The sequence below is a fragment of the Urocitellus parryii genome, chromosome X, assembly GCF_045843805.1.
Source record: "Urocitellus parryii isolate mUroPar1 chromosome X, mUroPar1.hap1, whole genome shotgun sequence".
In the NCBI taxonomy this organism is placed as follows: Eukaryota; Metazoa; Chordata; class Mammalia; order Rodentia; family Sciuridae; genus Urocitellus; species Urocitellus parryii.
This window is the reverse complement of record NC_135547.1, coordinates 112909361-112927491: the sequence shown is the minus strand read 5'-3', so window position 1 is coordinate 112927491 and position 18131 is coordinate 112909361. Positions and strand designations below refer to the sequence as shown.

General features: G+C 35.5%; 2 protein-coding genes across 2 annotated transcripts in view; one reads left to right on the top strand and one right to left on the bottom strand.

Annotated features, from left to right (window-relative positions):
* Nucleotides 1-18131, bottom strand: part of LOC113200355 (uncharacterized) — a 230240-nt gene that overhangs the window by 38629 nt on the left and 173480 nt on the right. The window lies entirely within an intron of this gene.
* The window catches only part of Pola1 (DNA polymerase alpha 1, catalytic subunit), a 291393-nt gene that overhangs the window by 107043 nt on the left and 166219 nt on the right, over nucleotides 1-18131 (top strand). The window contains exons 27-30 of the mRNA XM_077793905.1: nucleotides 11775-11807; nucleotides 12572-12664; nucleotides 14169-14374; nucleotides 16169-16301. Of these exons, the coding sequence (XP_077650031.1) occupies nucleotides 11775-11807; nucleotides 12572-12664; nucleotides 14169-14374; nucleotides 16169-16301 (465 nt within the window). The remainder of the gene's footprint in view (nucleotides 1-11774; nucleotides 11808-12571; nucleotides 12665-14168; nucleotides 14375-16168; nucleotides 16302-18131) is intronic.

Here is an 18131-nt window from a genome sequence, read left to right as displayed (position 1 = left end):
AATCAAATGTATGAAATATGATATGTTAAGAGCTTTGTAATGTTTTGAACAACTAATAAAAAAATAAATCAAAATACTTTTTTAAGATGTTGATGGCAGTACATTGGTCACTCTCCAGCTTCATATTTTCTAGACCCCCCAACTCATTGCTCCTTCAGGATTGAGCTTCAGGCCATGTGCTTAGTACTGACAAATGATAATCTGTTAGATCTGCCATTTGTAAGGGTTGGGAGCTCAAAAGTTTTCTAGTCAGATTTTCCCGTGACCTCAGTTATAAAGAAAATGTTGCAGATTCTAGAAAAATGCTAATGTTGCTTTTAGCTGTAAGTATTATCTTGATTGCAATGCTTCAGAATTGCCCAACTTCATTATCTGAGCATAGCCAGCCTGATGCCTTCTTCTCAAATAGACAATTATGATCAATTAAGCACTTTCAGGCCTTATAGAATACTTAATTTTATTAGTCAATTATTTGTGCTTTGAAAGAGTTAATGGTAGCTACCCAGGCCATTATTAGAAATTAGAATGTCCCAAAATAGAAAGGCTATTTCCTTTGTGTGTGGCACTGCAGTGGAAAATGCCAAGCATAGTTTTTACTGAGTTAAAGGGTGAGGGAAGGCGGGGTGGGGGAGAAAGTTACATGTAAATCATTTAGCCATTAACCTAATGGGTGGGTTTATAAATCCTATTACTATAAGCCCTTTTCATTTCCACTGAGGCCTGGTGCATGCTTGATCCCACTAATGTAAAATTCATTCTGTCTAAGTGATTACTGAAGTAAGACACTTTGAGTCAATTTTAATCAGGTTGTATGAAACTTGCTTGAGCACTGATGTTCACTAAAGCACGGACATAGTTTGGCCGTGTCTTAATTAGCCCCCCAGATGAGTTATACGAGGAATCAATCAGGGAGCCAAATCTCCAAGCTTTCTGACATGGATGTATTTTCTCTGGGGAAATACACTGAAGGGAGGGGCTAAAAATGCCAGCTCAAAAGCAAGGGGCAGGACCTTTTGGGTGGGATTGTTTCTAGTTTCATGGACATTATTGAATGCTAAGGGTATCTGAAAGCTCTGTACTTGTGACAAATGAGAGCACCTTCAGTGGTACTTATATTTAAAGAAGTCAAAACTTCAAATTTGACTAAACATGTGGGCCTTCCTAGAAAAATGCATACAAGCACACATTCAAAGCTTTGCTGGTAGTTTCAGGAGACTTTCAAGATTTTTTCCTCCTTTTTGTGTGTGGGGGGGGTGCTCAATATTGAACCCAGGGGTGTTTTACCACTGAGCCACATCCCTAGCCCTTTTTATTTTATTTTATTTTTTTAAATTTTGAGACAGGGTCTCATTAAGTTGCTGAGATTGTCTTTGAACTTGGGATTCTCCTGCTTTGCCCTCACTAGTCACTGGGATTACAAGTATATGCTATCACATGCAGCAGATTTTCAGATTTCTTGACCAAATTTAGGTTAATATCTCCTGCTCTAGTTTCAGTCTTAGTGTCTTACCCAACTGGGACTTCGATATTTTAAGAGTATATAGGGCTTGTACTTGAGCTCTCATGTTGATGAGTAGATTTGATTTCAGTATGCTTTAAAGCCTGGCTCTACAAGCTCTCCAGGGTCCTAAGACAGGTATAACCCCAAGCCTGACAGTAATGCACATAAGTTCAAGTGAAACATGGAATGTAAGCTTCTAAACCAGAAGTTGGAATGGAGGAAAAAGAACATTGTGAAAGGAACGTTTCTTCAAAGATGAAAACAGTTTTAAAAAGTCATAATATAAAGTAATTTTTAAAAGTCTACAGGGCAGGGGATGTGGCTCAAGTGGTAGCATGCTTGTCTGGCATGTGCGGGGTGCTGGGTTTGATCCTCAGCACCACATAAAAATAAAATAAAAGATGTTGTGTCCACCGAAAACTAAAAAATAAATATTTTAAAAAATTCTCTTTCTCTCTCTCTCTTTAAAAAAAAAGTCTACAGGGCAAATAAATATTCACACTGGGGACAAGAAATTATAAGACAAAGGAGAAGTTCACTTGAAAATTTCACATGTTCAAAGCTGCAGTTTCTGATATTTTAAGTTTTTTTTTTATCAAAATTAGAGTCCTGTCAAATTGTAAGGCAATCATTGAGAGATACTCATAAATATCATTAGATGTGTCTGTTGGGGAGGAGAAACCTTTCAGAAAGTGTTGTTTATTCAACGTGTTTTGTATTCTTTACACATGAGCTACCAGACGGTCTAGGTTATAAATTAAGGATTTAAAACAAAATTAGTTTACCTGGAAGCAAGAGTTGTATGGGAGAAGTACACTTTCAGTCAAGTTTATAATTAGTGGGCTTTTATCATTGGGGTAGAAATTCATTTTTCTTGAGCAAATTTTTGTTTGTATAACAAGGGTTGTGTTTGAAGGTGGTATTAAAACTGATTCACTCTTCATTTCTTGAACAGAAAGAGCCAGCATTTAAATGTGTACTGTGTGGGGGTTTAATTGCTGCTTTTTGTAACCAACTTTAGGGTCTTGTTGTAGAGATGCTTATTTTGATTGGTAATGACTTTATTCTTTCAAGCTGGACAACTAAAGGTTTTCCTCCTTTTTTCTGCATCCTAAGAGATATGTATTTATTGAATTACTACTATGTGCCAGGCATTGTGTTAGGTTTAATTACAGCATGATCTCTGCTTGTAATCTGTTTGTAGTCTCTTAATCTTACCTTTTATAGAAGAGTGGTATGTTGTGATATGCACAGACCACTTTGGTGGGCCTTTTAGTATACTGTATTTCACTGCATAATTGTTGCTGCTGTATTAACATATATTCGTGCATATTCCATGCATCCTAATGTTGCATCAAAGACTTGTTTAGTAATAAATGAATTTTTAAGTTGCCGATGGATATTTATTTATTTATTGTGCTGAGAATTGAACCCAGTGCTTCCACATGCCAGGCAAGCACTCTACCACTAAGCCACAACCCCAGCTCTATATGAATTTTAAGTAATACTGATACAAGTTTTTAAAATCTTCACATAATGGTATGCCACATAATTTTTTGCAAAAATAATGTGGCATAATCTGCAATGGTTATGTGGTGAAATATGGTACTCATTAATATCACTGAGTTGGGGAGGCTAGAGATGGCTTTTCTGACCATGTGAACTTCCTTGTGAAATAAATAGATATTGGGTAATAACAGTGATTGAGTACTTATGTCTTAACAGTTATTGGGTACTTTCTGAGAGTGTTTACAAAGCAAAGTATACATATAGTTACATTTAATTACAGTAGCCCTGGTATAGGAAGCTTTAGTTAATATCTCTATTTTACAGTTGAGGAATTGGAGGCTTAGAAAGGTACTGTTTGCCTGAGGTCACACAGCTTATAAGTAATGCTGTTAGGCTTTGAACTAAAGTCGCTTATATTAGTGTTCTCCAGAGGAACAGAATCAATAGGAGGTGTATGTTTTGATACAGTGCACATATAGAAGAAGATGTTTTATGAAATTGGCTCTCATGATTGTGGAGGCTGATAAGTCTACCATCTGCAGGGCAGGCTGGCAGCCTGGGGACCCAAGGAAGAGTTGATGTTTCAGCTTAGGTCTGTAGCAGGATTCCTCCTTCTTCAGAGGACCTCAGTCTTTTTGTCCTGAAGTATTTATCAGATTGGATTGGATGGAATGGTGATGTGCTTTGTTCAAAATCCTCTTATTATAATGTTAAATCTCATTTTAAAAATATGTTCACAGCAACATTTAGACTGGTGTTTGACCAAATTTATGGAGATTGTGGCCTAGTCTAGTTGACACAAAATTAATCTTCACATAGCCTAACTTCCTAACCTATAGTTTTAGCCACTGTTGGAAAACAGGTGTGAAAAGTGAAGCAAAAAATGACCATGGCATGTTTATGAGCATAAAATATTTGGGGAAGTCTGGGTTGAAAGATGCATTTGGGAAGCATTAGTAGATGAGGCAGTCCTCAACTAGCTCATGAGTCTTAGGGTCAAGCTAAGAGTTTGAATTTCATTTTGAGGCATACCTTGTATGAAGAACAATGACAAAGGGTGAAGAATAATTTGGAAGGTAATGATGTGATGTTGGAGAAAAATAGACTAAGTGTGTGAGAAGGATCTGAAGGATGACATGGGAATACAGAGGAGTTGTCATATTGGAAAGATACCACATAGTGTAGGGTCTTGTTGGTTCATTGGATTAGAAAGGAACCCAGCCTTTTGTTTAGGTTGAAGGTTCTTGGAGGGGCCATTTATCATGTTTGGAGTTGATTGAGGGTTTGGAGATGAGTAGAGTTTCAAATGAATACTTACTTACAGGACAGACAATTGAATATAGGCCTGGGGAAAGGGAATGTTGATTCATTTGTGTATGTGTGTGAGATTTTATATAACATTTGTCAATGTCTGGAAACAATTTTGATGGTCAAAACTGGAGAGGAGAGAGACAGAGTGAGAGCAAGCACATACGTGCACACTCATACTGCTGAACTCTAGTAGGCAAAGGTCAGGAATATTACTAAATATCCCTACAGAGAACACAGGATAACTCCCCATGACAAAAAATTATCTGACCTAAAATGTTAATAGTGCTGAGGTTAAGAAACACTGATATATTTGTAGATGTATATGTATACCCCTAAATGGTGGAAAAGAGATCTCAACAGAAGGTGTTGGAAGTTTTTGTATACTGTAAAACATCCACCTGCTTGTACTAATTGCATAAGGCTATATGCAGATAATTTATAAGTGATAACATTTCAAAGGCAATTGGAATATGAAAACACATCCTTGCAATGTTTGTTGTCCTTGCTGGATAAATTAGTACCTCCTTTCTCTAATACTAAGGAAGTGAGCCAGTCATGGTGGCTCATGCCTGTCATCCACACTACTCAGGAGGCTGAATGAGGCAGGAGGATCACAAGTTTGAGGCCAGTCTTGACAACTTAGCTAGTGGGGCTAGGGATGTAACACAGTGGTAAAGCTCTGCTGCATTCAATCCCTAGTACCTAATATAGAGAAAAGAAAATAAGTGAATGTGTTCAAAAGGCAAAACAGCCAAATATAGTGACAAGACATTCCTACACATGAAACTTGAATTCTAGCTTTTTAGATTTGGAAGGCATCCTAGCCTCTTTATTTTGAAAATGAGGGTGCTAAGACCTGGAAAGGGAAATCAACGTAGTCCCAATTCAATTAGCAGTTTAAAGCAATACTCATATTTTAGACCCTTGACTTTTAAAAACTAATATTTGTGTAATGTTTTATCCTTGCAAAATATTCTTCCAGCACAAAGTTCTTTTTATTCCAATTCAGCTTAGGGAACGGGTTGGTAATATCACTCCAGTCTCAGAGAAGATAAATCTAAGGTTTAAAGACAATAAGTGACCCAGTATCACAAAGTGTTAAGTGGTGGAGACAGAAAGTAGAGTGTTTATTAAATCCACAGGTCTCATTTCTTGAGCATCTTATAGAGAAGACATAAATATGCTATATAAGAATGCCAGAGAATAAGAAAAATAGGGAAAAGGCAAACTAATATAATGAGGATGAAATAGATGTTCATCAAGTGGGAGAACTAACAGTTCTGTTTGAGAGCTGCTGAAATTTGGAGTAGGGAATGCTTAGATAATGGTTGGATTACCAAAAATCATAATATTTATATTTCTCAAACTTTTTCTTTCAAAACCATTCATTTTACTGCCCCTATTATGCTAATGTATTTTTAATCTCCATTTTATTTCTAATTTTATGTCATCATCAACCTAAGAATCCTAAAGCTATTGACATTTCCATTGTCATTCTGTTTATGCATTATTTGTTTAGAATTTGACCTTACTCCACATTCTCTTAACTTGTAGAACTTTTGTTGTGTTTATTATCTAAATCATGCACCATAGTTGGTTTTGTATTAGTAGGTGTTACTATTAGTAGATAGATGCTTTTTTTTTTTTTTTTTAACTCTGGAAAGCTGGTGTTTTCTCTCTTCTGTTTAGTGGTAATGAATATTGGAGTAGTCTGTAACAGCATCTAAAAACCTTTCATAACCTTTGATTGCATTGCCTGACAATAGTATTCTATTTTAGCAAAATGTGAAGACTCAGGTGTTATCCTGGACTTGCTGGCAGACCCATAAAAACATATCTCAGTAGTAGTTGGTTACTGCTGCTGTTAACCTTGGCAGGAAAAAAAAAAAAAAAAAAAAAAACATGTGCTTTCTGCTTGGTAAACCACATCATGAGTATATTCCTGAACAAATTATTTTCTTTAGAAAACAGTTTTTCTGATACACATTTTAAATTTCTAGTTCCCATCACCCTTCCCCAGCCTTCAGAGGCTCAGATTGGGGTTAAAATACCTTTTCATATTATTTTAATTATTGCTCTCCCCTTTCCTGTTTCCCCCTCCTCTTTTCCCCTAACGGCACTGTTCTGCAAAGCCTGCAATGATTGATATGATGGCAGTGCTGTCATTCTTTTTAACCAAAAAAAAGTCATTTTTGTTCTAGTTATTTTAATAGAGTCCCATTAAAGATGTATTGCTGACTGAAATATCGGCATGAAGGGCTCTCACTGAGCTGAGCCCAGGAATTAAGAAGTCAGGAAATCGGCTGCTGCATTGCAAGAGAGCCTTGTGTGACACCGAATCTCCTGATTGGGGAGATCATTACTGCTATTATGACTCGACTTGCGTAGGAATTTTAAATTCCATCTGAATGTCAGTAATAACCCTCTTAGCAAATTATCCTGAATAAAATCACGAAGGCATTTTATATAATAGGTGTTGAATTACTGGATAGATTTGCTAATTAAATACTCTTTGTTCTGCTGCAGTTGACATTACAGGGTAAGATCTTGAACAATTATTCTCAACAGCTGTACTTTGTTAAGGGAAAAATTAACCACAAAGTTTATTTTTTTACACTTGAAGTTGGCAGATTTTTGAAATGTGCTTGAAAAAATTCCATCATCCAATTGGTAATGAGTAGATAAATATGCAGGTGTTGCTGTGAAATCAGATAACTGCAGACTGCCTTATTAATGAATTTAGCGAGCCTTTATAGCCCTGTTTTCTAGCCCTTGGCACTTATAAAATGATTTTCTGTCAGAATGGGTAGCTTTAATATTAGACATGTCACATTGAAGTGAACTTATGAACAGTCATCTTGTAATCACTCTACCTTGTGTCCAGCAGACCTTTCTGGGTACCTATGTCTATTTTAAAAATGCATTTTCTCAATGGGGAAACTATCTATAATGTGTAAGTTTTCAATTGTTGACTTCTAGAACATTTCATGTGGATTGGGTGTCTTAATAAGGCAATAGGACATAATGAAGAAAAAAAAAGAAACAATAATGTCCAGGTTTGTGTGGTTTGGATCAGGAATGTTTCCCAAAGGCTTAATTAAGTGTTGAATACTTGGTCCCCAATGCAGCAATGTTCAGAGGTGGGACTTTTGGCAAGTGGTTGGGTCATGAGAGCCCTGATCTCATCGATGGGTTTAATCCATTGATGGATTTATAATTGAATGGACTATTGGGAGGTAGTGTAACATTAGGGGATTAGGTCTAGTTGGAGTAAGTAGGTCACTGGTGACATGCCCTTAAAGGGTATATTTTAATACTCCCCCACTGCTTCCTGGCTGCCATGAGGAAGTGACCATGAAATCATGAGCCAAAATAAATCTTTACTCCTTTAAGCAGTTTCTCCTCAGGTATTTTGTCATAGTGACAGAAAGCTGACTAACACAACCTTCTAGGTCAAGTTCTTGACTAATTATTTAGGCAAAAATTTCAGTCTAATTTTCCTCCTTTGTTACATGGGGCCTATGATACAACCTACCCTTTAGGAGTTTTCATTTAGCATTCTATAAATATTTATTAATAATTCCCATATACTCGGCGGGCCCCCTGCTAGATGCTAAGAATTTGGTAGTGTACTGGGTATACAGTAGCTGAGCCCACTCCAGTGAGCAGTTGAGAGTTGAGGGCTGTACCTGAAGGCAGCTTTGGGGTAATCCTGCCATTAGTATGTGGGTAGGTATGGCACTGAAGAGAGCACTATGGTACTCAGAACTGCTAAGTGAAGAAGCATGAGAGGATAGGACTCATAATGGTTGTGGGCTTTCTTGTTGGCAAACTGGTAAGGACCTTGAGCCTGAGACAGAACATTGTTATTAGCTCCTGGTGAAGACCACTGGAAAAGATGGTGGTTAATATGACCCACAGAAATCAGTACAACTTGTGTGGAGAGCTGATGAGCTATATTTATATTAAAAAAAATTAAAACAGAATCTTTGACCCAGTGAGTCCACTCAGCAGTCTTTTATCTTTTTTACTGACAAATTTGTAAATTACATGTGTATAAGGATTATTTGTTGAAGTATATTTACAATGATAAAGATTAGAAGCAACCTACATGTCCATTAATAGAACACCGATTAAATAAATTGTGAGCCAGGCTCAGTGGCACATGCCCATAATCCCAGCAGCTTGGGGGACTGAGGCAGGAGGATCACCAGTTCAAAGCCAGCCTCAGCAAAACTGAGGCACTATGCAAACTCAGTGAGACCCTGTCTCTAAATAAAATACAAAATAGGGATGGGGATGTGGCTCAGTGGTTGAGTGCCCCTGAGTTCCATCCCTGGTACTCTAAATAAAGAAAGAAAATAATAGTGTATTATGTAGTCATTAAAAAAGAATGAAGCTGCTGTGGGCTTGGAAAGTTCCTAAGATGAAGGTGTTAGTTGAAATAAGCAGTTGTAGCAGAGTCTGCAGTTTACCATGTTTGTTAAAAAATAAATCCACCAAAAGTTTTCTGCCACCAGAGGGGAAATTGTTAGCAGCCCTCTGATTATGCATGGAAATGGTTGTGAGTTGGTGGAAGAGGGATCAAAAAGGTGAAGGTTGCCAGTTCCCATAGAAAATGTACACAGGGATGACATAGTAGCTTTGGTGCACATTGTGAAAGAAGAGTAGAAGAAATTGGTCACTGAATATGTTATAGTGAAAGTGTCACAAGTTGTTCCTGAGATACTTTACTTAGTAGGTAGCAGTACTACCTTATGGAATTGTCCATTGTGATGTGGAAAGCTCAGCCTTGCAGGTGGAAGGGGGATAGGGTAGAGAGAACTCTTGATAAGTAGTTCTGTCCTCACTATGATTAACTTGACTTGGGGTGATCTTGTTATTGCCCTTTTCCCAAAGGAATTGTCAGGTTTTCTCCCATAATACATATCCCTGTAGTTTAAATGTTAAAGATGAAGATGAAGTGGAGGAGAATGGTTTTTTTTTTTAAATAAGTTTACTGAATTTTAGTGTCTAGTAAAAAAGTAATTGTGATTACTATGCAATCTATCAGTTGACTGGTACAGGTTTTTTGAGTACCTGTTATATGTGAAGTCTGCAGTTAGGCACAGATGTGCACTGTAACCTCTGGAAGCTTGTAGTCTAGTCGGGGAGGGGAACAAGCATCAATAAATAACATAAAACTTCATTTGCTTGCTAGAAGAAAACAGTAGGTCCATGTCAGAAAAGAATCATTTTGGGTTGGGCTTTATGAAAGAAGGGTTTTAAAAAAATTATTTTTTGTAGTTGTAGGTGGACACAAAAACCTTTGTTTTATTTATTTATTTTATGTGGTGCTGAGGATCAAACCCAGTGCCTCACACATGCTAGGCAAGCACTCTACCTCTGAGCCACAACTACAGTCCCATGAGAGAATGGTTTTAACTGAGGTTTTTTTTTTTAAAGAGAGAGAGAGAGAGGGAGAGAGAGAATATTTATTTTTCAGTTTTTTGGCGGACACAATATCTTTGTTTTGTATGTGGTGCTGAGGATCGAACCCAGGTCGCATGCATGCCAGGCGAGCGCGCTACCACTTGAGCCACATCCCCAGCCCCTTAACTGAGGTTTGTAAAATGCAATCACAGGAAGAGGACTGGGGAAAAAATTAGGTAGGGGACACACTTGCATGAAAAGATGATATCTGTACACTATAACTTTTGAAGACTGGGAAATTTGTCCTGCCTGGCAAGAGGTTTTATGTAAGGGAATAACAGGCTGTATAGGTGGAGCTGGGGTTTGGGTGCCATTGCAGACCTTGGGCTTGATCATGTCAGCATTGAAAACATTAAGAAGATTGATGGTGATTCAGGGTAAGTCAATGAGATCTAAAGCCAATTAGAATGTTGCTTTAGAGATGTTAGCAAGTTAAGTTTCAGTTATAACAACATGGCCATGGAGTCAGGTGTTTTCCACCTTGTGGCCTGCCCTTCTCAGTATGTTAGCTTATACTTTGAAACATATCCCTTTGTGGTTACAGTGTTGGTTGTCACTGCTCCAAACAGCCTTGTCTAAAAGACAGTTCAGTTTTTCTTCCCACCTCTTGTCACGAAGGAAAATGTTTCATGAAAGATTCCTAGAAGAAATTTCCTTACCTTTGAAAATTTAGGATTATGTTGTCAGGTGCATGTGCCTAAACTGATCGACAATTCCAGAATTGAATTACCATGTTTATCTTAGGCCAATGGTCATTGACTCAGCTTGCAACATAAGCTTTTCAAAAAAGACTGCTGGGCCCGGTATTGTTTTTTAAAGATACCCAAGTGATTCTACTGTACAACCATATTAAAATCACTGGCTTAGCTTAAAAGGAATTCACTACTACCTACCACTCTTAGGGTGGGAAAGGGCTTCCTTCTCTACAAACTTAAGGAACATTTGAACAAAATTGGGAGATAGTAAGAAAGGCAAGTGGATAATAAAAGTGGAAAGTAAGTGTAAAAGATGCTCCAAAAACAAGATTTACAAAAATTCATAGCATGGGGGACAGGAAAGATGGAATTGACCCCGTGAAGTTTGAGCTTAGTTGACAAGGAGGACTACTGCCTGGCCCACTGGAAAAGTGACTTATGGTTTAGACTGATGTTTTGAAAGATGGGTGGTGATGGACAGGTAGTAGAATGGAGTGACTGAGGCTGTGGTTTTGGAATCAAAGTGCCTCCGTTTATGTTCTTGTTCTGCCATTACTGAGACAAACTAGATACTTTGTCTTTTGGTATCTAACAAATTGAGGTATTAATCAGTAGTGGCTACTTCTTGGGGATTTTGGAGAAGGAAATGAGAAAATATACAAGGTGTTCCCAGCACAGTATCAGACACATATGTTTGAAAAGCTTGCTGTCTGTCCATTTCTCTCTGAGTCCTCACTATGTTATATATGTTGCTTCTGATTAGGCCCAAGTAATCTAGTTATTATCCATATTTTTGTCTTCATTAATTGACTATTGAACCCTGCCTTTTTACTGGGCACTCTGCTAGTTCCAGGCAATACAGTGGAGATCTACTTTCTGCTTTCAAGGATTTTAGTCTAGAGAAGAATTTTAAATCTAGTGGAGATGCATACACATCTGTGGCTTTTTTGAAATCATGCAGGTCTATTTAAGTAACAGTAATGAAAATGTTTCCTTTGCCATATTATAAAGGGATTTTTTATTATGTGTTTATCAAAGATATGTAGAATTATAGATATATATATCTGCTTGCATATATATATCTGGTTAAGAATCAGCAGAGAGGCAAACATTTTTAATTATGTTGATATTATTGCTTTGAGGGTTGTTGTTAGGAAACCTTCAAGAGCTTTAGAGCTTTAAAGATACATGGGAATAGCAAATCATGGAGTTTCCTATCTATTTATGTTTATATTTAGAGTTTTGTAATTGTGTAATACATTAATCTTGATTTTTGTTTCGTTTAGATTTTGATGCATACAAAAGAGATGGTACAGAAGGTAATGCTGAGCATTTTCATTATATAACAACTCTTAAATATCATACCTGGTGACGTTTTTGTATTCAGGGAAAATTGTAACCCAAACATTACTGAAAATTGCTTCTTAGGATGCCTAGTTTACATTTATAATCCCTCCTAATGGATTACAGCTTTTTTCTTGTACCAACACTGATATGATCTAGCCCCTGCTTGAAGCCTATATGTGAGCATTTCAGGCAAATTAGTAACAGTGCTAATTAGAGTTTATTTCCAGGCCTTTATACTGTATGTTCTCCAGTGTTGTTTGTTATGATTGATTTTTTTGGCACTGTTCATATTCTACTAAATACTGTTTGAAACTGTTAAGAATTTAATATGGATTTGTGCCCCAGAATTTTTAAAATCCATTATGTTTCTGCTTCTTAAATTGCTGTGACCACTAAGCGTGTGGTACAGTGGATAAATATAGGCCTCGTTTCCTAGCCGCTTGTTCTCCTTCTCATGATTAAATTCCATATTTTGTTTCAATTAAAACTAGACACAGTTCTTTTCCACTCTGTTTTAAGAAAATTTGAGAGGTTTTCTTAATGTTGTAGTGCTCACTTTCCAGTTTGTAGATGCTTAGTATTAAATCACCTGTCCTGACAATACAGAAAAATAATTTTAAATTTTTGAAAAGTCAGTAGAAACTGTCATTTCTATAGTATGGAAAACATTTAGTTTTATTGTGTATAATAGTCACTGAATTTGTTGTTAATTTTTATAATTTTGACTTTTTATTAGATGAATCTTGAAGTTATTTATGGAGATACAGATTCAATTATGATAAACACCAATAGCACCAATCTGGAAGAAGTATTTAAGTTGGGAAACAAGGTAAGATAACTTGATGAAATTGTTTTACCCAGTTTTGTGAATACTATTTTTAACATGGAATAACATAAATTCTTATGTATGTGCATGTGTGTTTCTGAAAATAATAAATTTGATGCTTCTGAATTCTTTATTCTCTTATGTTTTTTATACTGTACTCCAAATAATGGTTTTGAGGGTAAAATTCTAAGGTAATTGTTTATTCCTTAACTGATAGATACATTTTTTTCCTTTGACAACAGTCTATGTGATGTATGTTTAAGATGTGATCACATTAGCATTTACCACATTGTCATTCACAAGGAAATATATGTCTAGTGGTATTCAGATGTATTTTATACATAGATATAGGTAAATACCTGCCTACCTACACCCCCCTATCCCTATAATTTTTTGATGGTGTTGGGAATTGAACCCATTCTAGGCAAGCACTATAATACCAAGCAACATCCCTAGCCCACAAACTATAATTCTTTTGGGGGGGGGTGGGATAATCAGGGATTAAATTCAGGGACACTGGACCACTGACCCCAGCCCTGTTTTGTATTTTACTTAGAGACAAGGTCTCATTGAGTTACTTAGTGCCTCGATTTTGCTGAGGCTGGCTTTGAACTAGCGATCCTCCTGCCTCAGTCTCTTGAGCCATTGGGATTACAGGTGTGTGCTACTGCACTTGGCCAACACCTATAATTCTTATATGAGTATTTAAAGTATATCTGAAAAGGCAAGGAGACATTTAGAAATAATCATATGTAGCATTTTTCCAAATAAAAATTAACAACTGGCAAGTGTTTCTTGAGCACTTGCTATGTTAAGATATTGTTCCAATAAACTAAAAATGAAGATATTATCTTTATAACCTACCAACTTCTGATCCCCCCCCCTTCCCCGGAAAGTGTAGAATTTAAATTTTACTCTTCACTTGAGAGCAGACCTGGAATATTGCACTCATTTCTACTGGGCCTTGAAAAGCTTCAGTTTTTCCCTAGGGATGATGGTCTATGTATTGCCAGTGTTGGAAAGAGAAGAAACTTTGTTTATTTTTTTCAGCATGTAGTTATTTGCTTATATTTAAGGAGCTAAGGGATATCTTAGACATTGTTTTAACATTTCTGCCCACACATCTACTTATTGAACTATTTTAATTGCTTACTAAGTCAGTAGTTTGAAGGAAAGTACATATGTAGTAGGCCATTTGATTCACAGAAGACTCATAATTTCCCATAATTTACGCATATTTCCTGAACCTGGTCCAGCCAGTTCAGTCCTTTGTTTGAGAATGATGATACATTATTGCCTTTAATTTTCTAATTTGGTTTTTATTCTTTGTTTTTCAGTGTCTTTGCATTGCACCCACTATAAGACCACACTACATTTAAGCCAAATAAGTGCCTTCTGATCTTATATCACTTCAAGTTTTGCTTAGATTAATTCTTATGAAATTGAAGAATGTTCATCTTCTCCCTGTCAGTTTAAAAGCTAACATTAATGTTTGAAATTTTCACAGGTAAAAAGTGAAGTGAATAAGTTGTACAAACTGCTTGAAATAGACATTGATGGTGTTTTCAAGTCTCTGCTACTACTGAAGAAAAAGAAATATGCTGCTCTGGTTGTTGAACCAACATCAGATGGGAATTACGTTACCAAACAGGAGCTGAAGGGATTAGATATAGTTAGAAGAGATTGGTGTGATCTTGCTAAAGACACTGGAAAGTGAGTTCAGCTTTCAGTTTTGCTTTTGTTGTTTGTCTTTTAAAAACTCAGATGTTGATCTAGAAAATGCCTATAAGTCTGCTAATCATAAGGATATAATAATTTTTTATTAATATTTCGTATTAATAGTCCAAACTTATTTGAAGTAGAGTTTTACAATTAGATGAAAAGTTAGAAAAAGCCAGATTTGCTAGGTAAGAAATGCTTGCTGTCAGATGCTATCTCATGAGTTTTAACTCATGGTGAGGGTAAACTTCCACATTTGGATGGTTATAGAGTTGATTTCATAGATGTTGGTTTGTTTTGTTTTAATTTTCCTATTTAGAAAGTGCTTTGTTTTGTGCCCTGGGATCTTCCTGAAGCCTGTTTAGGAACATAATTGCTAAAATTTCCCCATTTCATGGCTTAAAATATTCTGGGATTCAAAATGGGGCACAGAGTGAGGCTTTGTTCCCTTCATATCATTTGTGTATAAAAGAGTTGTATTAACTTCAGATTGATTTAAGAGTTCTCAAATATTGTGGGTGCCTCAGGAATAATAAATGTCATAACTTACTCCTTTGCTTTGTAACTGGGACTGAAGATTGTGATAATAAGACCTGTGTGTATGAATTTTTTAGGGTCATGTTAATGTATAAAACACCTATTTAAAAATGAATTTGAGGTACTTTATATACCAACTTTCAGATACTCCTATTTTGTGAATTGGATCAATTCTGAAAGTAGAAAAATTTTTTTCTTTACACCTAGATTTTAATTTTTGCTAAATACCAGCATTTTAAAACTTATTTTCCAGTGTTCTTCTGCTTTGAAGTTGGGAGATTGAGCAATTGTTGCTTCTGCAAAACTACTCTTGATTAGGCAAAGTTGATCATCCAAGTATAGGTCACGGTTAGCTTTTTATGAAATGTAGTTTGAAATGCTTCATTGCCCCCAAATGTACCCAAAGATGAAACTACTTTGTATAGACTGTCTATTAGAGTGTTCTCTTTAACTTTGTGTTTTCTAAGAAAAGATGCATCATAATAGAAGTAAATTTCTCTGAGTTAAAAATGTATTAGTAATTAAAGCTATACAAATGTTTTTGTCAGGGTTCTTTTTCTGACAAATTATAATGCAGCTGTCAAACTCTCGCTCTGCATTTTCTCAGAAATGGGTAAAATATTGGCTTTCTTAACTTCTTTTCTTTTTCTTTTTCCTTTTCCTTTGGGTTTGGTAGAATAACATGAATTTTTGAGGAATAATGTAAGGTTGGAGAATACTGACCAATTTATAATGAAGCTGAAGAAAGAGCTTTATATTTCTACTCATCTAATACTGGTCATCTCAGATGGAAATATCTTGATGATACCAGAGGTAGTATCGTAGTGCTTTATGAAGAAAGTGAAATAATTATCTTCTAAAATTTTAACTTATGGGTAGAATATAACTGCTTGAGAATTTTATAATTGCATAAAAATATATGGAACACACATTTTTCTCCATTGCACTTTGTATGAAGCATCAGCTACCACATAAATGAATGTTCTCTATGTCTAAGGGCAAACCTGACCTTCCAAGGTTGGTAAATCTTTGGTACAGTTAGTATTAAAAAACAAAGAGTAACTGCCTTTTGGACATATTAACCCTTATATTAGCTGTTAGTATAGCTCTTATCCATACATTAATCTAATGGCATGTGTCTTCCTTTTCTCTATTTAAATAATAAAGTATGACATTTTAAAAATTCAATTTCTCTCTCTCTCTCTCTCTCTCTCTCTCTCTCTCTCTTTTTTTTTTTTTTTTTTTTTGCAGCTTTGTCATTGGCCAGATTCTTTCTGATCAAAACCGGGACATTATAGTAGAAAATATTCAGAAGAGGTTAATAGAAATTGGAGAAAATGTGCTAAATGGCAGTGTCCCAGTGAGCCAGTTTGAAATTAACAAGGTAAATGTAGCATTCATTGCTGAGCCCAGCTGCTGTCATGTGTTTTTCTCCTCCTTCAGATAGTTGAAGAACCACCTCATCCTTGCAATTTAAATAAATTCTAGCTGGTGGTGCAAGCTGCTTAACAACTATCTTACAGATTGAGCATTAGCCTACCTCCTCCATCCACAGGTACTGCTGTCTTCCACAGAGGCCTTCCAGATTTCTTACTTTAATTCTTGAAAGCCTGGTTTCCAAAGGTTCTGGGAGTGATATAATTTATGATCAGGCACTTGTAAACACTGTATTCTTCATAAACCTCCCAAGTAATACCTGTTTGTGGCACAGGTGTATAAACTTGGTGCTTGCATGTGTACACATATGTGTAACTTCACAGATGGTGATCCCTAGAGGTATGTATTCAGAAGACTTTTGGGGACAGTTATTTAGAATTGAGATGGCGGTAACACTTTCTGTATATTCAAAGAATTTATGCTTTATTAAAATTTTAAAAACCTTTAAGTTGCACTTTATGGATAGTTTTAGTTGTTAAAATAGGAAATATTTTTCTTACCTAATTTGAAAAACAAAATCTTGATTTCTAAAGTGCTGTGTAATAAGCAAGATGTTAGGTTAATAGATTTTTTTTCCATTTGAAGAGAGTACCCTTGCATATTCAGAAGCTAATTTGCAAATACCACTTTACCCATTTTGTAATAGATTTCTTTGTCAAAGCTCATACAAAAAAAATTTAATGAAAAAGAATCTAATGATGACATTAAAAATAATTTTTAGAATGAAAACTCATTCATAATACCCCTATGCTAAAGTAATGCTTGTCACTTTTGCATATTTCCTAACACTTTTATGTGGCCCCAACTATAATATATATTATTTCAAAACCTATTTTTACTGAACATAAATATTTTTCTACATTTCCATATTATCTTAAAATCATAATCAGTATACTTATTGATAAACTATTTTATGATATGTATTTATTTAAAATATTTGTTTGCTGATTATTTTTCTATTATGTAATAACTACTGAATATTTTTATTGACTTATCTTTTGTTTTTAAATAAGTTGCATTTGTATATTGGTTCTTTGAAATATATATTTTTTAAATATTGATGGGCCTTTATTTTATTTACTTATATGCGATGCTGAGAATCAAATCCAGTGTCTCACACATGATAGGCAAATGCTCTACCACTGAGCCACAACTCCATCCCTGAAATAAAATTTTGAAGTCCAAAGATATAAATATCTGTATGGTTCTTGCAAAATTGCTTTGTAAAACGGTTATCAGTTAATAATAAGGAAACGTGTGTGCTGTCTTCATCACACTTTGTTTGTAGTGGTGATGATTTTTAAAAATTACCATGCTATCATAATGAATGTGCAACTATATTTCACAGTTGGATTTAATTTGTATTTCTTTGACTCTTAGAATGAATATTTTCTGTGTATATACTTAAAATTTGTATGTATTCGTAGGTGAGTTTTTTGTAACCCACAACTTGTCTTCATGTCTCTAATATCAAAGAAGAAGATATATATATATGGAATATTTGCCATGACATTAGCTCATCCCCTTAAGTGATGCAGGGTACATTTATATATATATAATGCATGGAATCACTTGTGCCATTTAAAAAGTGGTTTCCTTTGAGGTATTGCTTTATTTCTTTTTAAAAAATTTGCGTGAGTAAGTATAATGACTTCAGTCTTCTTATAGTCAATTCTACATATTGTATCCCTGATTTTTTTCTATCTTCCTATCCCACAGGATTCCAGGGATGAGTTTAGAAGGGTCGGTACAAGCATAACTGTATTATTGACAAAAT